The sequence below is a fragment of the Nomascus leucogenys genome, chromosome 16, assembly GCF_006542625.1.
Source record: "Nomascus leucogenys isolate Asia chromosome 16, Asia_NLE_v1, whole genome shotgun sequence".
NCBI classification, from domain to species: Eukaryota; Metazoa; Chordata; class Mammalia; order Primates; family Hylobatidae; genus Nomascus; species Nomascus leucogenys.
Genome location: NC_044396.1, coordinates 67,429,794 through 67,455,349, shown reverse-complemented (window position 1 = coordinate 67,455,349; position 25,556 = coordinate 67,429,794). Strand labels below are relative to the sequence as shown.

Here is a 25,556-nt window from a genome sequence, read left to right as displayed (position 1 = left end):
TGAAGAGATCCCCTCTCCCTACCATGACCTACAAAGCTCTAGACAACCCTTCAAGCTTGTCAATTGACATTCTTCCTCTCATTTATTCCTCTAAAACCACAATGTCCTCTTTTCAGTGTCTCAGACTAGCTAGAATGTGGCTTCCTTTCCCCTTCCTCATCCTCCAAGGATAGCTTCTTTTCACCCTTTGATTTCATATATCTCCCTCAGAAAGTCCTTCCTGATTACCTACGCAGCCCTTTATACCAATTACTATCCATTTCATTCTTAGCAACTGTCACTCTTTGTACTTACAGACTTATAGTCACGTGAAACTTCCTGTCTAGTCATTCCTGACTAGACTCTAAGCAGCAGGTAGGCAAAGACTATATATCTTTTATTCACCAATGTGTACCCAATGCCTGGCAAAGAAATATTTTGATGATTATCTAAAATCACATATATGAGTACATAACTTACAGTATCTTACAGCTTTAAGTAATAATAGCTCACAAAATTTATCTTGTTACTTTAATTTGGTAATTCATAGCAAGTTATATCAGGGAAGTAGAAAGTGTTTCCCTGATATTTATTTAGACAGCCATACATAGCTTTTATAGTTAAATAAAATATGCCTTATTCCACATCACTTGTGTATCTTTCGGGTATGCTTTTTACAGTGCAATACTTCTGTTCTTCTTTGTTAATCAAATATTTGTCCTAATGTAGCAGTTACTGTTCTCTCTTTAACAGCAGAAGATGGTAGGGAATTTGATAATAAAATCATCTTGTTTTATGCTATTTAAAAAGAAAACACACACACCCTTTTAATGAATGTATTTGTAAAACCTCTATTATGGTGTTTGACACTCAACAGACACTCAATTTCTTGAATGTGTTTATGTTCTCATAGATGGATAGAATTTGTTTAGAGAAAAATCATAAATACATCTTATTTTCTAGAGTTTACAGATCAGTGAGCAATATTTAATTCACTAAATGGATTTAAATTTGATGATGGAAAAGCTTTCATTTTATTTCTTTTTTAAAATCATTTAATAATTTGATAATGATTTATTATTTTATATTTAAATTTAGTTCCTTTTAATATATGGAAAAGCTGTACAAAGCATTTCAGCATTAGAAATTGAAGCATATCTATGGGGGGAAAATCCTCAATTTAGTTTAAACAACAGAAAGTGAAAAGGGCATTTGAAATCAGGTGTGAAAACTTAAGAATACTGACTTAAATGATATAATTAATGATTATCCATCAGGGTAAAATGCATCTATCAAGGCAAAATGAACAGAGTGGGGCATTTAATAGTAATGCAAACTAACCAGTTTTAATGCTAATCACCTGGAATGTATGCGCACAAGCACAAGCAGCGTGCGTGTGTGCATGATGTGTGTTTGTGTGTCTGTGTGTGTCTGTGTTATACCTATTACTGCTAATATAACAAGGGCACTTTGAATTCTTTATATAGAACTGAAAATGCCAGTTAATTACATTCCAGTTTTGGGGTGTTAAGAATATTGCATTTCTTTCTACCTACTACATTGCATGAGTAGGTAGAAAATTCAGGTGCTTAAAGGCTATTAAAAATAAAACAACGCTTCGGAACGCTGTCTTTGCAATAACCGTTTTCTTCTTCTCCAGGAGAGCACACAGCTGCTACAAATGCCGTCAGTGCAGTTTTACAGCTGCCGATACTCAGTCACTACTGGAGCACTTCAACACTGTTCACTGCCAGGAACAGGACATCACTACAGCCAACGGCGAAGAGGACGGTCATGCCATATCCACCATCAAAGAGGAGCCCAAAATTGACTTCAAGGTCTACAATCTGCTAACTCCAGACTCTAAAATGGGAGAGCCAGTTTCTGAGAGTGTGGTGAAGAGAGAGAAGCTGGAAGAGAAGGACGGGCTCAAAGAGAAAGTTTGGACCGAGAGTTCCAGTGATGACCTTCGCAATGTGACTTGGAGAGGGGCAGACATCCTGCGGGGGAGTCCGTCATACACCCAAGCAAGCCTGGGGCTGCTGACGCCTGTGTCCGGCACCCAAGAGCAGACGAAGACTCTAAGGGATAGTCCCAATGTGGAAGCTGCCCATCTGGCGCGACCTATTTATGGCTTGGCTGTGGAAACCAAGGGATTCCTGCAGGGGGTGCCAGCTGGCGGAGAGAAGTCTGGGGCCCTCCCCCAGCAGTATCCTGCATCGGGAGAAAACAAGTCCAAGGATGAATCCCAGTCCCTGTTACGGGTAGGATGGTTTCATTTTTAAATAATTCATTTGTTTTGAAGGGCAAAAGGAGGGACACACATCCTTTCTATACAGGATTGTGTTGTGTGTGAAGTGAAACTTAATGATCTGTCTCAATCTGGGGATTTATACTCCTAAGGCCAAAGCGGCAGCAAGTAACTCGTGTGTTTGTGTGTGCTGTGCACTTACTTGATACAGTGTTAGGCAGTCACTTGTTTGTCTTTGCTCTTAGCTCAGATTGAATGTTGGTTAATCATTCCTGGTGACTATACAAAACAACAAGGCCATATTTGGAGAAGGGAGGTTTAGAATCCCAGAAGGATGTACATCTGTTACACTGAAATAACTAAATGACTTTTAAATTTTAAGCTGCCATGACAGTATATGGTTAATAAGGAAGTCAGAACAGATTTAAATCACTAAGAATGTAATGTCCTTGATGAGATGTTCATACAAAAATACAGAGTTTTTTAAAACCCACGATATAATTATGTATAAATGACAATGCTTGTTGTCGAGTTGCCAACAAGAGGGGGAAAAATGAGAAAAGCCTAAACGTGATTAGTGTGAAAAGCGGCCAAAGAAGAATGCCATGCATTTGATAAGAACAGGATCTTTTAGGGGGAAAGACCTAGTTCCATGTGGAAAAAGAAAACAAAACCTCTGAGTAAGGTAAGATCCTCGATTGCTCTCTTCATACTATGTAGACTCAGCATTGTTAAAAAGTATTTTAGATTTTGAAAATTCATGAGCTCCCAATAAGTGATAGTTGCTCGATGCCTAAGACACCACCTCTTGGACATTTTACCTTAACTCTGTGAAAGTTTTGAGCTTTTCTGGATGATTTTGAAGCTTTGTTCGTGCATAGAAGGTAGGATCAGAAACTAGCTAACCTTTACGAAAGATCTAGTTAGGAAATAGAGTTCCATTAGCCAGGTGCTTTGACCTGCGGGTCATAGACCAGTGAGTTCTCTCTGGATGTATACTGGGGAGAAAAATTGCTCTTGCCAATGTCTGCTTGGCTGCTCTGCTCTCATTTCCTGCAGATTCTCTGAAGCCTATCTGTGCTTCTCAGTATTCGCTAGCGGAGTTGAAAAACACCCCTTAGAGGTGCACAGTTAATTATAAAAGCTGTTACCTTTCCCATCTGTAGTCATGCCCTGGAGCTAAGAGAAGGGCTTGAATACAGAAGAGGAGATGCCCCTGTACAGAGAGAAACAAAGAATCCTTCCTGCAGGGAAGAAGCAAGTTTATTATGAGTAACTTTGGAAAAAAGAGAAACAGTTTCTGTGCCCTTCAAGAGGGGGTTCAATTTAGGGAACTCCCCTCCGATGAATATACATGGAGCTGCATTTCTATAATTGTCAATATTTGTTGTTTTCTCAGCATGTCATTACTCTTCTGGCCTCAAGTGACTTATGGCTTCTGGTTATAAGGCGGGAATGAAATGTTCTATGTTTTATTAAATTCATACTGCATTTTGAGAGTATGGTATATTTCGGGACCTTATATCTATATCACTGGAGCCCCTTTCCTTCCTTTTTCCACTTAAAATTGTTTTCATCCATGACATCTTCATTCGACGCCATATTGTTTGACTGTTTCTGGAATATCACCTTTTCTGCCATTGTTTATATACTCTAAGACTTTGAAATGACAATTTATTAAGCAATGGTATAAAAAACCTGAGTATAGTGGTTGCATTTTTCGAGCAAGATGGAGATGATAATACTTTTCTAAAAAATTGTTTTTCTCAATCCCTCCACTTCCTTAAATCCCTGATTTCAAGTTTCTATTGCATCATTTTAACCGCCTTTTCAGTTCCTCCACATTAGCTGCTGAAGTAGGAAACCTTCAACAAGAGATTCCTTAGCTATGTTCTACAATAGTAGCCAAATTCCAACCCTATGATTTACTATCTTCAAAGTCTGTAATCTACTAAATTTCAGAGATCTGATAAAATTACGTTAATATATACATATACATGCATATGCATATATAAAAGGAAGAACATTGAATCATCCTGTGGTTGCAATAAAATTTAAATCTTTTAAGATTCACATTTTATATTTGAATAGTGCTTTTGGAAATCACCAATTTTATTGGATATTTGGAATAGGAAGGGTAGCCAATTTAATTTATTGTACAACATTTAGGTTATTAGTTGTATATGACATTTTCAGTGTGTACGTATCTTAGATGATGAGCTTTTTAAGACACCTAACAGAATTAAGAAATAGCCCATTCTCATTGTAAATTTGACACAAATTCTACTTTGCTGGTATTAGTTGGTATTCTCAAATTATCATACCAAATACATACCTCTAATTCATTACCTTACCAGTGGTAGAAAAAAAAAAAAGCAGAATTTTGAGATCATGTTTACTAAAGGCAAAAAAAAAGGTACTGTAAGTTTGTAGTTTCAGAGACATAGTTATTAGTGAAGATGTCCTGTAATAATTTAAAATACACCGTAGAAATATACAGATATAATTTACATGTTTTGAACCCAAATTACAGTAGTGTATAAATATATGCCTACAGAATGCATACTGACATTTGAAACAATAAAATAGAACTTGAAAGTAACTACAATTATTCAGAAATTGTAAGTAATTTAAGAAATGTAAACTATCAGATTTTAAAAGTGCCTTTTTAATTAAATAGTTTTTTCAATATAGCATTAATAGAGCAAGTATATTAATACATTTATATATACAGTTTCTAATACTAAAGTAAAACTTAATCATTTAAAAATACTATACAGAGTGATATCAAGAATTAAGTATGGAAAACTTGCCCAACAGAAAATGTTGATTTAATATAGTTCAATACTATGCTGGTAAATAATGGAAAGATTTTAAAATAAAAGACTGAATGTAGTTAGGATTGTGTTACAAAGCACATAATTAAAATGTTGCTTTCAGCATATTAGTCTTTCTGATAACTTTTTTTTTTAAACTGGTTTTAGCAATGAAAGTTTGCTGTACTTCTCAAAGTGAGGAAGGAAATATAAGAATCACAAGAAGAGCTAAAATTTCGAAATGTTCTCTTCATTAACATTAGTGGTTTTCTCCTTTTTTTGGCTCATGTCAGGGTCAGTGTTTGGCTTTCAGTTTTGTGTTCAATATGGTATCATTTATGTATATTGTTATTTAGTAAATGTCTATATTTTTCCCTTGTTATTAGTATGAAATTGATCTTGATATAAAAATTTTAAGTTGCATATGCCTCTATTGACTACTGTGCTTTGAGTATGACAAAAGCCACATTGCCATAAACTTGATCTTATAAATTGTTCTAGGAAAACTAGGCTTTTTGTTGCATATTAATCACACAATATTTCTGCAAAATTTTTGAGTATTTTCTTGTGTTAGTAGGAAGAAGTATTAAGGCCTTTAGAATCTTTGCTAGAAATAGTCTAAGCTTATATGACAACTTTTATTTATTATCTTAACATTTCTAGAATAGATCTTATAAAACATGAATCACCACCTGAAGGTGGTCACCAACATTTACTAATAATATTTTGAAAACCCAGTGTTTTCATTTAAAGTTTAGGTCTGTGAAGAGGTTAACATGTTTAAAATTACCTGTGCCAAAAGTATAAGTAAATTATTTTATATATTCCAATAGATGTTTCTTAATCATTTTAAACTAAGTAGTATAGTATAGTCAGCATTCATGTAAAGTTGTATACTTTTCTGACAAGTTTATTTTTATGATGTACATCTACACAAAGGTATTTTTTTTTTAGATAAACTTACGCAGACGCAACTATATTAATCTTATTGTTTCCTGAATAAGAAATTCTGGATTTTATTTTTGAAATGGAATTTTTAGATTGGATATTCCATTGCAGAAAACTTGGCTTTTTATCTGATAACTACATGAATAAGGATCCAAAAATCGATCATTAAATTTCACAAAAAAATTAACCAACATTGTATAGTTTTTCATTTGTTAATAAAATACAGAAGTACAGTTAAGCTTATTGGCTGAGTCTTTAGGGGGAGCTCATGGCAAATCAACATTCAGGTAAACTCCTCCATGTTATTTGTCAAAACAGAATGTTACAGATAACTCGTAGCTCAGGTTCTTCCGTAGGTTCAAATGCTGTAGTTATTAGAGCACTTTTTTCTTGCACTTAGAGGAAAGATAAATCTCCTTGAGATTGATCTTGGTTTCCAGTTTAAATTTATTTAGAAAAGTCTGTCAGTTGTAACATCTACATTTTGTGCTGCTTGGCTTCAGCGGAGATGCTCAACCATGGGTCTGGGGAGTTGAGTTCCAAGTTCTGGAAGTTGAGTTCCAAGTTGAGCCACTGACTTTCAAAGGAAGGGCCTCCCAGGATCTCCGTTCATCTGTCGCTTGGAGAGGATCATACTGCCTGCCACCCTCACAGGAGTGTTGTGCAGCTTAGTTAATTAACGTTTGTCAGGCCATTTGAGATCCTCAGATGCAGAGTGCTAGATAAGTGGAAATAGTCTGATTATTTGTTCATTTTGTAAATGTGATACCAGGACAGTACAATGAGAATGTTATTTCCCCTTTTCTTCAGCAGCGTTAAATTTATAGTTTAAAGATTGTTGATACCGGACAGACTATTGAGATGCAAAAATGTTCTTTTGGGGACAGTCCATTGGCAGCCAAACAGACGTTTAAACAAGTGACAATGTTGAATGCCTTCACAACCACTGACAGAAGACTGCAGGAGCCTTTTTTTTAACTAAAGATGGTCTGAAGTGAAAAGTAATATTCATTGTTTTGCTTCATATTTAATTAAAATGAAAGCAAAATTCCAGTTATCATAGAGGTAGCACTGACTTAATGTTTATGTACATAACTGTTTTTTCACCCGATTTGAACTTTTTACATGTGCATAAGTAAAATACCAAAGAGATCAGACTATATCAGGAAAAATGGGAAGTATATACCTCCCTGAACACTGGTTATGAAGCCGTGACTTTAGGCCCTGTTGGTAGTTTCTCTTTAGGTAGCAGTTGATATTTTCTTTGCCTAAGAGTAAAATAAATGATTAAAAACTATTGACTATATGCAGAGATGAAAAATCCTTGTACATGTCTCTGCTTCTGTGCTATATAGATGTATTTCTGTTGACATCTATTTGAAAAATATATGATTTAAACTCAAATGTTTTAGTTTAGATTTTAAAAATACAATCCATGTATCAAATTCATTATGTGTAATAGTGAACATGACAATTCTGTTTTACCATGTAAAATTTAAGTAGCTTTTTCTTATTTATTGATTATTCATGTTTTACATTTATATACCATTTTTGACAGTAGAAAACAACTAAAACCAATTCCATAGGTATAGAAGTTTGGTTTTATTAGTTAGATTAATGAGATTTTCAAGCAATCTAATTTCTTTTCTGTAAGTCTGCTTCATTAGCCCACACATTTTTTAAAGCACTTTATTTTTTAAATGCACACACGATAATTGTACATATTATGGGGAACATGGTGCTGTTGTGATACATGTAATGTGTGGTGGAAAGATTAGGGTAATTTGCATATCCATCACCTCAACATTTGTAATTTCCTTGTATTAGGGACATTCACTATTCCAGCTATTTGAAACTACATATTACTGTTAAGTACAGGCATCCTACAGTGCTACAGAACACCGAAACTTACTCCTCCCATCTAGCTATAACTTCATATCCTTCAACAAATCTCTCCCTATTCTCCCTTTCCCCCTATGCTTCCTATCCTCTAATATCTTCTGTTCTGTTTTTGGTTTCTATGAGATCAATTTTTTTTTTTTTTTTAGCTTCCACATATAAGTGAGAACATGCAGTGTTTAACTTTCTATTCCAGGCTTATTTCACTTAAAATAACGTTCGCCTGTTCTATTCACATTGCTGCAAATGGCAGAATTTTATTCTTTTTTTATGACTGAATATATTCCGTTGTGTGTATTTACCTCATTTTGTTTATTCATTTATCTGTCGCTGGACACCTAGGCTGATTCCGTATCTTGATTATTGTGAATAGTGCTGCAGTGAACATAGGGGTACAGGTGTCTGTTTAATATACTAATTTCCTTCCCTTTGGAAAAATACTCAGGAGAGGGATTGCTGGATCATGTATGTAGTTCTGTTTGCGGTTTTTTGAGGAGCCTCCATACTGTTCTCCATAGTGGCTGCCCTAGTTTATACTCCCACCCACATTAATAGCACTTGAACAACAACAACAACAATGTTTTTGTAACCTAGACTGTTTGTGAGGTCTGGCATAGTTCTGCTGGCCCAGGTTTCTAAAGCAGATGAAGCAGATGTATCTTAGTGAATTGGACTGTAGGTTTGCAGCCACTGTGAAATGTTATCCTTTAGCACAGTATCTGTTCATTATTTCCTGTATAACTATCTTTTGCTTGGCTTCTCTTTTCCGTGGACTTCATGAGTCAGGAGATAACAGGGCCCCCAAAAGAACCCATTGTTGAGCATTCTTAGATGTTGGAAGTGAAGAGTATACAGAAGGGGGCCCAAGTTTCAGGAGCAGAGGGCCAGAATGATTCAAAAATGAGATATGTAGTGTTGATGTGAATCTGGTAATTTTCTGGCAGAGCTCAGTCCGATGGGTCCATTTTATAGGCACATCAATACCTAAAATGCCACAACAAAGTTTTATTTTGGATTTTTGTGGATTTTGTTATTTTCACCAAAAAGGTAAATATTGTCTCCATTGTCATATATATATATATATATATATATATATATATATATATTTTTTTTTTTTTTTTTTTTTCCTCTCCCTTCCCTTAGATTCTGTTCAAAACTTTCCTTAAGTGTTTATAGGCAAAGGCATTGATTAGTAGACTGCTCTGCCTGTTAAGGAAGCTTGGCAAGCTAGGTACTGCTGTATCTAGTTGTGTTATTAGTTTAGGGAAAGGCAAATTGTTTCACTGATGTTTGAAGACCCATTTTCCTTTTGGAGAAGCAATACTATTTACAGACTTTTATTATGAACTATAATTTACAAATGCAAGGAAGTCTGGAACACAACTCTGTATCAGTGGTTAGGAGTGAAGCAAAGGAATCTTAGTTTTGTTTTTTCTGACGACAGCACACTTGTGATAAATTGAGCGTTTGGCATCATTGTTCATCTCAGAATGATTAAATGCCTCCCTCTCACTTGTAATTTTATGTGTTAACTTCCCTGTTTTAAAAAAGGTAGTTTCTTAATTTTGAAGAATTACTTTGGATATATTAATTAGGAAAAGGATAAACCATTTTCTACCATGGAAATTTATGTATGCGTAACATCATGAATAACCAGAAAATGCTAAGTATATACAGTATAGATATCTATTTTTAAAGGCAAAATACCCTTTATAAATTTGCTAACATTAAAAAAGGTACCAATTATGAATTAAACTTTTATGAGAATTTAGGTACAAAATGGAAAAGATTTTTAAAATAGATTTCTGGTTAAAATGATATTTTGTGTGAAGGAAGTGATAAGATCTCTGAGAACATGATTTATTGAATTGCATTTGCCTGTAGTGTTACATTTAGTTTAAATTTTTATACAAGACTGATGCTCGATCATAAAAAAGTCTTGGTAGACAAAGCACATAAAATCCCAGGGAATTAACTTTCTGATTGTAGCTGTATACATTGGGTAACACAAGAATACCTGTTTGTAGCTGTCAAATTTGAATTCTTAATGAAGAAGAGAAAATCTGGTGAAACTACTTTAAAACAATTGTACAGGAAAGCATTACCAAAATAATTTGGTTAAAATAGATGGATATTTATAATTGGTTGTCAATTAGCATTCAGTTTCTAGGATTAAGCTTACTGCCTTTCCATTATTACTGGATGGATTCCTTTCATCTTCACCAGAACTCTTTGAGGTTGAAACTATTATTATCCCCATCATTTAAATGAGTAAACTGAGGCTTGGATATTAAGTATTTTGCCTAGATCACTCTGCTTATAATGGCAGAGATTAAATTCTAGCTCTGGCAATTCTAGAGTCCCTGCTCATAACCATTGCATAGCCTCCTTTGGTTCAATATGGTTTGCTAATAAATACTTGGGTGACTTTCTACAAGTTCAGAATTAATTTGTTTCATCTAAGCATACACGTTTTCATGTGTATATGTACAAAACAAAATACCTTTTTGAAATTATGTAAGTGATACCTGCTTATTGCAAAAGAGTTGGATGATACAATATACTGTAAAGAAGATGAAAACCACTCATAAATTCCAACCTATAAATACTTTTGTGTTCATATTTTGGCATCTAATGTATCCTTTATGTATATTTAAATATATATTTTATTCAAGTATAGGATCATGTACCTCCCTGTTTTATAATTTTCTTTTTTAATTTTTCGATGTATTGTGGACATGTTTTCTGATCAACAAATACATCCCACAATGTTCATTTTTGTGCCTCATTATACCATGGAATAGTGACATCCTCGTATGTTTAAGACATTCCTTATTAATGAACATTTAGGCTACTTCCGATTTTTAATTATAAAGGACATTTTGAAGGACCTCCTTGTACATATTATTCTGTTGCTTTATCATCTTTTTTGGATAATTTCACGTAGTATATTTCCAGTTATTTAAATGAGAAAGTACATGATTTATAACAAATGGTATTTAATGTCCAAGTCACTGTTATCTAAAGGGGTAATTTTTAAGGTATAAAGTAAATTGGCTCATAAAACATCCGTGGGAATAATATCCTAGAAATATTTAAGGATTAACTTCTAAGTTGTAAATTGACATATTTAATGATAGATGCGAAAAATTAGGAGAAAAGCAAGTGGCAATTTTATCACATATATGGAATACAGTACATGCCCGATACAAGGTAAGCAGTATAATAAGCTTACTTTATATTGCATATGCAGTATAGTTTATTCTTTAGAGAAACTGATTTGCAAGAAGAACTCATTTTCTTAAGCAGAGTTGAGTCAAGGGTTTTAATTGAAAGCAGTCTACTCAGGCTTTGCCTTTCTCGGGGGAATAATTTCTCTCTTTTCTCTGCTTTTGCTTTGCCTCTGTGGATGATGCTTCTGCCGCCCTTCACACTTTGTCAGACCAGTTTTGAAGTTTTCGCCTTCCCCAGATGTATGTCGGATGTGTGGGTAATGGCATGGGCTTTGAGGGAGTACAAGAGAAAAGAATTGAATTCTCTTTTCTTTAGAAGATGGCATTTAATTGTGTTTTTATTTTGTGCTGAAATATATTAAATGCACATTGATTCCATTAAGTATTTTTCTTTGATAAAGTTGTCAGAATGTCAGAATATTCTTTTTTTCTGTTATTGATACATAATATTTCATACATTTGTGAGGTATACATGGGAATTTTTTGCAAACGTAGAATAAGTAATGGTCAAGTCAGGGTTTTTGGGGTATCCATTACCTTGAATATTTATCAAAATTTCAATGTGCTGGTAACATTTTAAGTCCTCTCTTCTAGCCATTTTGAAATATGCAATATATTATTGCTAACTATAGAATATTTTTATTGTTTTTTAATGAAAATTTGAAGGAGCGGGGGCAAGAATACTTTCTGAATTAACATTGCATTTGTGCTACCTATATGCTAAAAATACAGATTCTCAGGACACTCTTAACCATACATTTATGAAAAGATGTATGATGTTATTTATGAATGTTTAAGACAAACGAGTTAAACCACTCTTCTATATGGAATCTAAAAATGTACAAACAGTACATTTGAAAGAGACATTCACTTTACTTCAAAATAATTATTTGCGATTTTTTTTAAAAAAAAGACTCAGTGTGGAACTTTTGAAACATCCTCCTTTGTACATTGAACAATGAAAAAAACTTTGTTACATTTTAGAAGTATATTTGTTTGTAAAATCATGGTATAATTGAAGGCAATGCTGGCTATATTTTAGGAGATGCACATATTTTGCTTATCTAAATCTTAACGTCAGAAATTGGCTACCCAAAAGTTCCCTGGTAATACAGGAAAATCTGTCCTCTTTGCCTGACTTACAAACTAATTCTAAGAAGGCTGGATGTTTTTAAAGTGTAAATTGTCTGGATGGACAGTCTGTGGTCTACAAATGTATTATCCAGCTAATACACTGTCATAACTTTATGCTGTGTGACTACTGGGTGCTTTTGAGTTTTTAAAATCTGAGCTTTCCTCAAATTCACATGTGATTTAAATATTTTTGAAGAGTCTAAAATATATACTAACCTTTGAGGTTCCAGTTGGGTTTGGAGGTAGGTATGCTCCACATTTAACTCTGGCTGTGGTTCAGGCCTGCCTGTATTTTATTTTCTGGTAAAATTAGATGTTATGTTTTCTTTTTGCTCTTCCCTTGTGATGTAGTGGAAAGTGCTCTGGATTGGAGGAAAGGAGGCTTTGTGTTCTAGACTCACTTTGTGACTAACTAGCCGTGTGACCCTGGGTGAGTCACTCAAGCTTCATACACTGTTTCCTGCTTTGGAAGATTATAGTTTGAAGTATGCAGTTTCTCAAATCTCTTTACAATTGCAGAGTCAAGCAAATCTAGAGTCAAGTAAATTTCCTTTAAAACCTTAAACATTCAGATCTATGAATTGGTACCCGAGGCAACTTTAAGACAAAATCTTATATTTTAGACGTAATGATGCCGATGTCCAAAGACATATACATATGAACTACAAATTCTTAAATATGACTTCCAACCAGTGGCTGAGAATCCATAAGTTATAAGCAACTGTCACACATACAGTCTGAAAGCTTCAAAAATTATATTATTTGAACTTATCTTGTACAAGAAAGCCCATTCTTTGGAAACAACTTTACTACAAAAGAATCATGTCAAGGGGCTGCTTATGAATGAAGTTAAAGGGAAGTAAGCACAATGAGAAAATAATTCGGTGAGAAAGTGACATGCTTAAAGTCTCCTTCCTCAGTTTCTTGGCATTGAGCGATGATGCCTGTTTTGTTCACAGTCAGATGTTCAAATCAGAATTTTGGATGCAGAAACTAATTTTAGTAGGTGGGGTGCAAATTTCTTATGAGTCCATGAATAGACTCTAATCCCAGCTGTTTCATTACAATTATAAAAATAAAATTGGCTGTGAATCATTCAAACTCTATTTAATGGATGTGAATAATTCAGTTTCATCTCACTGAAATCTTAAAACTATAAACCTATCTTTGTTCTTTATGTTCCTTCAGAGATCATATGTCATTACTCATATATGAATTATTTGAAATATGGGTGATCATGATGAAAGTGACCAAATTTCTACTTAGCTCGTGTGGGTTTCAGGAGAGGAGGTGGCCTCTAGAGTGAGGCTAGGGATTAAGTGGAGAAATAAATTGGAAAAAGTCCAGGAAAAGAGAAAAGGATGTTAAATTAGGATTTCTTGGCATTATCTTTCCTATTAAGATATATGTTCATTATAGACATTTTAGAAAATATAAACAAGCAAAAAGAGGAAAATAAGTTAACGTTTTTAATGTATTTACTTCTGGATACAGACACACATGCACATGCACACTGACATGCTCACTCACACACATAGACATGTACCTGCAACCATAGATTTGTATGTTTATTATTAAATAACTTTTAGTTTCACTTTCTAATGAATTACACACTGTTTTATAGCAGTGTATATTCTGCTACATCATATTTATTGACTTCATAGTATTTCACTATATGTTATACTAGTTGTCCTGGAAAAGTTGTGTATTGATTTCTTATTGTTGGACATTTATTTCTATTTTTTGCTATTATCAATAGTGCCACTTTTAGTATCTTTATAGCTGAATAACTGCAACTTGCTTGCAATTTTAAATTTTGAGAATTGGCCTCCCAACAATCAGGTTCCTCTATGGGACCACACAGTAGTAGAGTTTATTGGCAAGCATAGGTCACGTTACTGCATCATGTATATATACTCCTGAGAAACAGGAAAACAGTATTATTTAGTGGCTTTCATTAATTCAAATTGCCTTGCAGTGATAGCTAAGAAATAGAAACCCTGAAGTTTTTAAAACATTATTATAGTGGAAAAAGTGAATATGATTATTTGAATAAGGTGCATTTCTTGAGCAGCAGCAAAGAATCAGCCAGGTATTGATTTTACGTTCATAATTGAAAGATTTCTCAGTTGCTTTGACATTCAGAGAATATTTCATGGGACAATGCACTTATAAAGTTATATATATATGGGATTTAACTGCCTCCAAAACATTTCTTAATGTGTCAAATTTCTTAATGTGTTTTGGCGAGCATGTGAAGTTGATGCCAGTAACTACTCAGTAAGTGTTTGGCACACAAACTGAATTTTGAAATATTTAAATTTACTTTCATTTGCTTACAGCTATTTGTACAGTTTATTGTAAGATAAGAATGAAAATCAGGTGTTAAAGCAAAGAGTACAAAACTGTTTTATGTCCTATCTCTTTTCAGTTGCTTCTCCAAGCATTAGACTTCCCTAGGCAAAGTCCTTTCATAACACTAGAGATTCGTTATATTTGGTAGTTCATGAAATTTTAACAAAACACACTTCTGTTTGTGGGATTGGAATGCATGTCGAGTGTCCAAATTTAAATATATTGGTACTCATATGGATTCAGGATTTATTTTCAAAGAACAGATATTCACTACACCAAACTAACCTATACTCAAACTTGAAAGAAATAGAAATAGAAATAGAAAAAGTAGAGGATAACTTTGTAGAGTTAGTTCCTGATATACTGGTCTCTAAAGTTTCTTGTTGTCCAATAAATATTAATTTAGCACCTGCTAGGTTTCAGGCAGGAACTGTGGAAGAACTTATAAAGGGTATGAAAATGAGTAGATCAAGGTTTCTGTACTCAAGTTATATACAATTAGCTGTAGGTGATAAGACAGGTATGGTGACAGCTAAAATACAATCAGACTTCCATAAAAGAGGTGAAGGGAGATGAGAATGATTATGATTGTTTAAAGAGGAACAGATCACATTGAGAGAACCGACTTAGTTGTCCCAAAACGTTTTCTGAGCTTGTTTTTGAAAGAGAGACTGGACTTTTAGCAGGTAAATATGACAGCAAGAAGGGTAAGCCATCTAGAGGAAACAATGTAAGATTACAAGGGGCATTTTCAGGATATAGGAAAGAGAAAAGCTTGATGAAAAGTTAGGTATAGTATAGTATGGGGAGCTAAGACTTGACATAAAGGTTAGGATAATTTTCTAAAATGTTTATTTGAAAAACTCTATCTCAGAAGGAAATAGGGAACGATTCCAGGATTTGGGCGAAGGATAATTTGATGAAACCTTTAATAGGGTTAATATGACCATCTTACATAGGTTGACATGGAAAGGAGGTGGACAGGGTTGAGGTGACAAAGACTCATTAGTAGGCTGATCTCTTACTGTATGAGTAATAACAGGGAGCCTACACTAGGATAATCATGTTGGGAAGTGATTTCTGTAGCTATGCTGGGCAGACAATCTTCAAGAGTTAGCAAAGTTTATATGTGCGGGTGACAAAAAAGAGGCTTTGAGTTTTGATGACTGAAAGGAGACAAATAATAGCTAATCTTTGATAAAGACTAACTATGGGCAAGGCTTTACTGTTTGTTTGTAGTAACTTATTTAATCCTCATGATAACCCCTTTATATAGATGCTGTATTTTCTCCATTTTACAGAGAGGAAGTAGAGCCTCAGAGATGTTACATCACTTGTCAAAAGTCACCCAGCTAGTGAATGGCTGGATCAAACTGGATCATGTTCAAGTAGCCTGGCTTCAAAGTTCACACGCTTTACTATATTTATTCTTTTTTTTTCTTTCGAGATGGAGTTTCACGCTTGTTGCCCAGGCTGGAGCGCAATGGCATGATCTCAGCTTACCACAACCTCCACCTCCTGGGTTCAAGTGACTCTCCTGCCTCAGCCTCCCGAATAGCTGGGATGCACCATCATGCCTGGCTAATTCTGTATTTTTAGTAGAGATGGGGTTTCTGCATGTTGGTCAGGCTGGTCTCGAACTCCTGATCTCAGGTGATCCACCCACCTTGGCCTCCCAAAGTGCTGGGATTACAGGCGTGAGCCACGGAGCCTGGCATATATTTATTTTCAATGTATCATTAGCAGAATTCTAGAGTTAGCTATTTTGTGAGGGTAAAATAATGAAGCTGGTTTTGTACTTACCAAGTTTGTAAGGCATTCAAATGAAAATATCTAATGGATAGCTGGAAACGTAGGCTGTCATAGGGAATACAGGAGTTGGAATGACTTCCAAATTAATTGCCATTCATTTAACAATTGAATATAAACTGAAAGCCTAGTTTGTTCAGAATATTATAGGAGCAACATTACCATGACTAAGCTATAGACACTGATTCTTTAAGACTTTTGCAAACCAGTAGCAAAAATAATGTTCAATAAACCGATTACAGCACAAGAAAAAAGAGTGTCAGGTACCACAGAGTGAGAAAAAACAACAACAACAACAACAAAAAACCAAAAAAACAAAACAATAACAAAATGTTGTAGAAATTTAGAAAAAGAAATGACCCCTTCTCAATTAATCTATCAAGACAGGTATTCCAGAAGAGGTTGCTTATCAGTTGGTATTTGGAAAGCTTAAGAAACATAGTACACTAGTCTACCGAGTATCTAGGCAGAAGTTGAACTTTTCACTCCAACTAAAAGTCTATGTTAAAAAAACGAGTGAGGCCCCCTCTGCAGTGAAAGTTACTATTTTGACACTTGTGAGATCAAATTTTAAGATCCTCTGGGTATGTCAAAGTCTTTTCCTAATTGATAGGATTCAGAAACACCACAAAGACATGCGTGCGTTAACTATCTTATTGTAACAAGCTAAACTAAAAGAAGAGTTTTAGAACAGAAGGTGGGTATTTAAATCAAAGTCTAAAATAAAAGTTTAATTGTTTAATTATGCAAATAACTTCAAAACGTTTATTTTCTTTTAAATATATAAATATATATGTAGGGTGTGTATATATGTAAATAGCGTTTATTCAGATATAAATAAAAAATGGGCCTACTAGAGTCATATATACATATTATCAAAGAGGAAATATACGTGAAAAGATTCTTGAATACCCATTTAAAAATGAATGCCATATTTACTATGCCTGTCGGATAGATTCATTATCTATAAGAACTATCAGATTTTAGTTTTATGTATTGGTGTTCTGACTTATTTGCTAATCATTTCTCTTAGATTTAACCTAGTGGCTCATTTTCAAGTCTTATTTAATGTCTTATTTTATAATTGAGGAAAAAAGAGAAATGCTTGCCTGTGATATATCACCTGTTGTTTAATTGCTAACATTGTTACATATCTTAATACTGTATCACATTAAGTCATTTTAAAAGCATTCTGCTTTCCCTTTTGTTTAAAATTCCTACAATCCCTGGGATATTGGTAGGGGGTTAATGGAAGTCTTGATTAAAATCTCCCAAGCTTTAAGGCTTTCAGTTCTTGTAAACAATTTGGATCTGAAAGATAGGCCTATTTATGACTTTTTACTAGCCTATTTACCCATTTAATGTTAAGAAAAAATCTGATTTTTAAGTTTTGTTATAATAAGTACAAATTAAAATGTCTTTTAAAAAATCAACTACACACACTTCGTTGTGTGATGATCACAGAATTTATGCTAGTTCTTTTGAAAATTGTCTGAAGATGTATTATAATCATTTTAAAAGTAAAGGAACTACCCTGAGTATACCAATTTTCCATTATTTTAAACAAACCTTTTAAGTTTTATATCTAGATTGGTTTTAAGTAGTTATTTCCAAACTTGAAGTACTATGAACTCTAATCATAATCAATCTGCACTTGTGTCATAATAGCTAACCTAACTATAGTGGGTGAAAGTCTTGGAAATAGGTAGCAATACAGTTGGAGTTTACACTTGGGCTCACAGGCCCAGTCTAGACGATTGATCCAGTGGACCAGCCCAAGCTAGTCTGACCTTTGTTATGGCTGGCAACATTGACTGCACAGTATTCTGGTTCGGTCAGAAGTCTTGGTTATTCTATTTTTAATGAACAAACATGCTGAGTTTCAAACATGGTGGTTTTGGTTTATATAGGATTGAGTTGGCATGCGTGTAGTTTCCAGTTCTTATGATTTTAATGTATCAATTTCATGGCAATGTTGGGGTTTATGTGATACTCCGTGGGCTTGAAATTGAAGTTCATTGAAGTGTGAGTGTGTGTGTGTGTGTGTGTGTGTGTGTGAGTGTGTGTGTTTTTTGAGGTTTTTCCACTAAAAGCAAGGAGCTTTTAGAAAAGTATGGGACACAGTAGAACAAAGATATGGGAGATACTGCAAATCCTAGTTCTTTTAATTTATCCATTTGCAAATTTTCCTCCTTTAGCAGATTGAGAGCTCCTGAGGGCAGTGCATTTTTATATTTCTGTTTCTTGTTGGCCCTGTTATACTGCTGATCTTTTAGGAGGTCTAAAATCAATGTATCTTTAATTGAATAGAATTATATGAGGAAATATGCATTTTTTAAAATTTGGAAAACCATATTTTATTTCCTGTATGACACTGCCATATCGCCTGTGTAAATTTTCTACCATTAAGGTTATAATCATAAATTATTATTTGTATACTCTTTTTAGGACTGATGAATTAGTAAATTATTACTTTGTGCATTATTTCCAATAACCTTTAGGGTATAAGATTATCTAGTGAGTTACTCTGGAAGAAATCAATTACAGCAATTTAGGGTTCATATAACAATAAAAAGGATTTGAGCTTTAATGGAATATTTTAACACTTAGTGTATATCTATATCTACATATATATCTATATATATCCCTTTTTTCTGAATTATCTGGTGAAACAGAGATTTCTTTATAGAATTTTGTGACACAGGAATCTAGAGACACAATCTGCCAGTACATTTCTAGTTTTTAAAAGTTTCAATTCAAACATAAAAAGTCTATTTGTTAAATCATGACTCCAAAATTTATTTTTTTATATACCTTCTTTTTTTAATAAAATTAACTCTAGATTCAATTTTGGCTGAGCTTAATCAGTCTTCTACACAGCTATATTATTAATTTATAGAATACAGTGCTGGCAAGTGTTGAAACAAAAATGTGAAGAATGATTTACCATACCAATATACTGCTTCCTTCTAAAGAAGGGAGATATTTTAGAATATTAGATACTGGGCTCAAGATAACCAGAAATATGTAATGGAACCATTTATCTATATCATTTTATGACCAAGTCAGAGAAGCAAAGGCATGTAGCCCAGAAAGTGTGATAAGAAGAAGAGAAAGATACTAGTAGATATTATTCCTTAAGTCTGCAGCATGACTCAACTAGAGACAAACCTGGATACGAGAATTTGAAAACTTTTGTGAACTCAGGAATGCATACGATGTTTGTACTACAAGCTCAACCTCATCATCTTAATCTCTTTGCCTAGAAGAGATGAATAAAAGTACAGGTTATATTTATGAAACTGAAATCTATAAAGGCTTGGAGCTCTTTTCCTCAAGTGGGAGTTCTTGCCTGTTTATTTGACCCTTTAGCAAATTAGTGGAAGTAAACGAGGGAGAGAGGGTATAGCTGTATGGAAATAAAGCTGGTGAAGTATTCTGCTCTTCTGTTCTTCTTAGCCTTGATGTTGAACCATGCCTACACTATACTATCACTGTGGTACCAGACTTATTGCCTGCCAGGATTGGAATTCTTGCAGAGAGGAAGGATTCATGAAAAAATAATCAAAGTCAGGAAAGTCTTTTTCTGTAATCTTGTCTCATACAGTGAGTTATTTTTGTCTGGGTAGTTTACGGGGATGTAACTCCTTCAGTCATCTAACCGTGATGTAGTAAAAGTCATTTGCAGGAAATGAAACTCCACTTTGTTACTTTTTTCACTTAAAGGCTAATCTGATTAGCTTTAAAACATTTGTTCATCTTTTAATTCAGTATTTGTACGATGCCTATGGAAGACATATGGATTTAAATAGAACTTGGCTAACCATCTGCCAATAAGAGAAAGTGAGATGCTAAATCAGAAAGGCAGGAAAGTCTATTTCAGTAAAAGCTATTTTGATCTGAAATACTGTAGGCAGTCTTACAGAGTATTTTAATTGGGAGGATATTGATGTATGCTAGTAAAAGAAGTGTATTTGCTGATATGGTTGAAGTTATGTAATCATTAAATTTCTATATAAGTTTAGAGATGTGGAACTATGTGAAATTTTGATCCTGTTAATTATAATTTTTTTTCCTAAAAAAGCCATTTGTGGAAAAATTTTTTCTGATGTATTTTTTAGAGCAGTGGCACATTTTATATCTCATGCCAGAAACTAGAACATAAAATATCAACTTTTCAAATAAATTAACTAGAAATAAAGAACAATTTATTCAGTGCTAATTTGTTGATAATTTTTTTATAGTAAACTATGTTTTAAAAATTTAACTTTGGGGAAATTAGAAGAAAAAGAATATCTTTTCTCATGATGGTAAAATGCCGATGTATAAAGCTGAAAAATTTACAATTATGTCATATTTATGTTTTAATTTAAAATTGTGAGAGTTTAGAGTCATCTAAGCATTAAGAAAGATAAAATATTATCTGAATTGTATACATATATTTGCATATATGTGCATGTATATACTATTCGACTTAACCTTTATAAATAAGCCTTATTTTTATTGTTCAAGTTAATTGTTCATTCTTTCATAAAATGCGTCTGGCATGTAGTTTTTGCTGGGGGAGTACAATAATACATGGTATCTGCCTTCTGGGAAGAAGTACGGTAATGGGTCAGGAATTACGACAGTCACTGTCAGTCACAGTCATGATCTCAGTTAATCCTCCCAATAACATTATGATGTTGGGCATTGTCAACTCAATTTTAATGATGGCACTAAAGTATAGAAAAGTTAAATAAGTTGCCCCAAAATAACACAACTGGTTTAAAACTCTCAGTATGAGAGGTGTTGAAACCATAGCCTCTTGGAACTAGAAGATCACTGCATTCAATACCCTAATCTGATATATCATGAATGCCGAAAGAGGATTTAGACTCTACTACACAGCCGCCCTGAAAGAGCTGCAGGAGGTACAGGGAATTATATTAACATAGTGGATTGCACGTTAGGGACAGAAATGGACCAAGGAGAACATGAGAAGTCCACATTGATAGAGGTGCCTGGCATGGGCTCCCCTTCCCTGCCCAGATGATGTAGGTGTGACCTGATGGGTGGCACCTTCTTGACAAGGATCCTTGCTTTAGATATTTGGAATATTTTATGTTATCAAGCTATTCAGAAATTTTCAGTCACTGCAAAAGTGCTCATTCCAAATTCTGTTTCTTGCCTTTGCCTTGAATCCATGTCTGAATATTTAGGAAGATTTGGTATTGGTATAGAGAGGTATCAATTTGGCAAAGATCCTTCTTTGCCAAATTCCTGGAAGTGAAATTGCTCTGTCAAGGACAATGCACCTGAAAATGTGGACAGGTAATGCCAGATTTCCCCACCCCCCCTTTCTAATAACAGTGAATGACTTGCGAAGTAATTGTGTCCATTTAGAATTTCATTAGATTAGGATGGAAATGAAGGTAGAAATGAAGAATCAACACGTTGAAAAAATATGTCTGTAACTAGGAATTGATGTACTGAGTTTTTCTGTCCATGTTGATTTATTATTCCCTTGATGGCATTTTTTAGACCAATTATTTCAACATGTGGTGAATCTTTTTATTCATCTGTCTCTCTGTATCTGGAACAAGTATATCTTGGATATACCTGAGGCCTGAAACTTGGTGTTAACCAGACTTTCTTCTCAATGGTGTAAACTGCCATAGTTGGCAAGAAATATTCCAGGGAAAGAAATGTAAATTTTCTCAAATGAGAAAGATGCGTGGCTTTATTTAGGATAAAAAGCAGAGACATAAATGCTGTAAACATATATGGTATTAGAGTGATTATTACATTTATCCTATCAGGTTTTGAAGCACTATTATTGCCTTAGTTTCTTGCATCAATTTTTCTCTTCATTTTTCCATCTTATCTCTTTCCTTTCACAGAATGGTTTGATGAATTTATAGGCACTAAACCATTTTTAATTACAGATCTCTTGAAAACATATCATCTGACTAAACTTGGAGGCAAAATGAAAATGTGTGATTATCCCAATTTATTAGAACTTTTGTAGCTGTCTTAAATTTTTACAGAGAGAGGATCAAGTTGCCGTTACTTAGTGAAGAGTCATTGTCCATGGTTTGAAGAATGAATGACAAAATTAATCAAATTCTTTTTTTTTTTCTGTTTTCTGATTTCTGGAATATTGCCATTTTCTACATGTTTTTCTGACCTTAAGAATGCCAGCTGGCTACAAAAAAAAAAAAAAAAAAAAAGAAGAAGAAAGAAAAAAATGCAAAAACAACAACAAAACTCAGAATCATGGCTTCCCTTAGCCATGCCATTGGCACTGCCCCTCCCTTAGTGCCACATAACCTGGAGCTCGCTAGCAAGGTTCTAGATCTGCATCACTTCCATTCTCTATTTTGCCAACTGGCCTTGAGCAACAGGTGTGTATTCTCCTTGTTGCTGCAGGCTTGAAGGAACCGTAGGGTAGCTTCTGTCCACAATTCTGCACTTGCCTTTTGGCAATCTGTTTAGTGACTTTAGGCTCTTCTATCAAGGCCATCTTGTAGACTGGGGGTTGTTCAGAATTTTATGATACATGTAACATTCTGACCACCTGCTAAGACTTAAATGAACAGACTAAATGTAGCTATTCTTTCTTTCTCTCATAGTTAACTTTTGCCCACGCACATTAGTATCAAAGATGGTATGGTAGGTACATATATCTGTAATTCAATATGTACAGTTTTCTTTAAAATAGGTTATGGCCACGAATTTGCTAAAACTGTGCCATGGTATGAGGATAACTTACATGAAAATATGGTACAAGATTAGGTAAATAGTGTTGTTCATATGAGAACTTAAAAATTCCCTTACCTTGAAGTTTCAAGTAAATATTTTTCATCCTTTTAATTTGGTGTGATAAGAAATATTGCCTTTGGTGTAATCAGAATTATGTAGCATGATACTTCTTCTTGGTGCTGTTATTTTTACTGCAGTAAATATTTATTTTAGTTGGCATTGTTGAATTACCTCATTTGTGAGCACAGCTAGTAAGGCTATGGTTAAATTTTGTTGCTTTTACTCTTAGAATCACTTTCTCAGCTAGTTTACCTTGGAGAGACAACTTCTACATTTTCCACCAAATTACAGAAGCTGAGAAAATTGGGTGGAATTTTTTTTCTTTTTTTTCTATTTAAAATGTGGCTACTTTGTAGTACTTTGGCGAACTCACTAATGTATGTATGAAAGCACATGCTCATCAAATGGAAAATAAAATCAAAACAAGGAACTCCAGTATGTTTAGTAATAAAGAAAACAAAAAAAAACCTGTCATTTTTTCCAATGCAATTAAATACAAAGAGACCGCTAATATTACATTTATCTAATTCATGTCTTCTCGTCAATATGAACCATTGCAGATGTTCCTCCACCTCTTTTGAGAGGGATGTATGCTGTCAGACTTTACCAATGGGATACACAGTTGGGGTTTTGGAAATAATTTTGAATCTCCTTGCAGGGTAGCCTGCTAAAAGACAGTGTTGTAGAACCACTTCCAAGGGCCTTCTAAACTTAAAAAAGAAAAACACCTGTAGCTGTCAGCACTACTTTCAGCAAACAGTCCACATTGTTATGTGTCATCTGACTACTTTCTGCTTGTCAGCAGGAGTCTTTGTTTCACACCTAGGAGTTGTCACATCAGAAATCAGAATAAAGGCCTAAGGTCTCTATTCCCATGGGGCAGTAACATGTTATGTATTATTTTCCCCTAAGTATTCTCCATCTACTCAACTCTCTCCGGGAAACCTACATGTTTATTCGAAGCCCCTATATATATAGTGTAGGGTATGAAGAAAAACATGTTTGGCATTTTAATGACAGTCTTTTCAAGTGTATGTACCATTATTTATAAACTTATGAATGTAACATTCAGTGGAGTTAATGTGTTCACAAGTATACCATGAGTGTGGATGGTGGCCAGAAAAGTATTATTCCTGAAAAGAACACAACTATGTGAGCAGCTTCTGTATTTTGACTACTTGCTGTAGATAAACATGCTCCCCTCATCCAAGTCTGCTACAGGAGTGGACAGAAATCTTGGGGTACCAATATTGTGAGGGGGTTGGTTGAATTCAGCATTTTGGCAACAAAAACTGGAAAGAAATAATTGGTGGCCCATACGGTATGTGTAATGGGCACTATCAGCTGTTTAAACATACACCAATTATTTTGAAGCTTTCCAAACCCATCTGTCACCACATTGTCTAGTCACATGACATAGAATTGTCATTTCTCCTGCATAAACTGATACAGTTACAATTGATTTTTGCTTCAGTTGTTTGTATAAATAGACCTGTGTCATCAGGATCTATTGTTTTTGTTTTGTTTTGTTTTTGCTTTTGTTTCCCCTACCAGTAATCTATGGTACAATTTATTTGAAAAACAAAAACAGGTATAGCTAGAGGGCCACAGCATAAAAAATAAAATTAAGTATTAAAGGCACTTAACGTAGGGTTAAAAAATACCCTGTGCAAGCTATGGCATATCTTTTCCTATGTGTACAATTGAGTCAAGAAAGCATAGTTGTATCTTTATTGCAAATCTAATAATGTACCCCATAGTATTGTATCTAATCGCTGCTATTTTTCTCTCCTATTCATCATTGTGTAACGTGTAATTTGACATAAATTCCTGGCCACTGACTCTTTCTGCAGTGTTGGCAGGCTCAGTTCATAACTGGAGGTAATTGGAGTGAGATTTGAGCACTGTTCACTGCAAGAACTGAACAATGTTTAGGATACCTCTGATTCTCATGAGAATTCTGTGGGGCATAAAGGGGAACATGAAAGAATAGGAAAGTGCACTTTTTTTTTTTTTTTCCCAATGGTGGCAGAATCAGGAGATTTCTTGGTAACTGATTCACTGGTTCCTGAGTCTGTTTTACCTCTGGCAATGTTAAATAAACCCAAGACTGCATTGATTTCCCTTAGAAGGTGTATACTGTAGCATTACCCATTATCATTGCATGAGTTATCATAACACCTAATACCTCAGCTGGAGTTTAAGCATTATGACAGCTTGGGGACTTAAAGTGAGTACAGTAAAGACTTTAGGAGGGCCTGTGAATACAAGTTAAAGATCACGTGGTTGGCTCCCATGGAAGATTTACATTGTTAAAGTAAACTTATA

General features: G+C 34.3%; 1 protein-coding gene across 3 annotated transcripts in view; it reads left to right on the top strand.

Moving 5' to 3' along the window:
- Positions 1 to 25,556, top strand: part of TRPS1 (transcriptional repressor GATA binding 1) — a 260,490-nt gene that overhangs the window by 81,441 nt on the left and 153,493 nt on the right. For all 3 annotated transcript variants that reach the window (XM_003256138.3, XM_004090798.3, XM_012508614.2), the window contains one exon: positions 1,640 to 2,243. In XM_003256138.3, the coding sequence (XP_003256186.1) occupies positions 1,640 to 2,243 (604 nt within the window). The remainder of the gene's footprint in view (positions 1 to 1,639; positions 2,244 to 25,556) is intronic.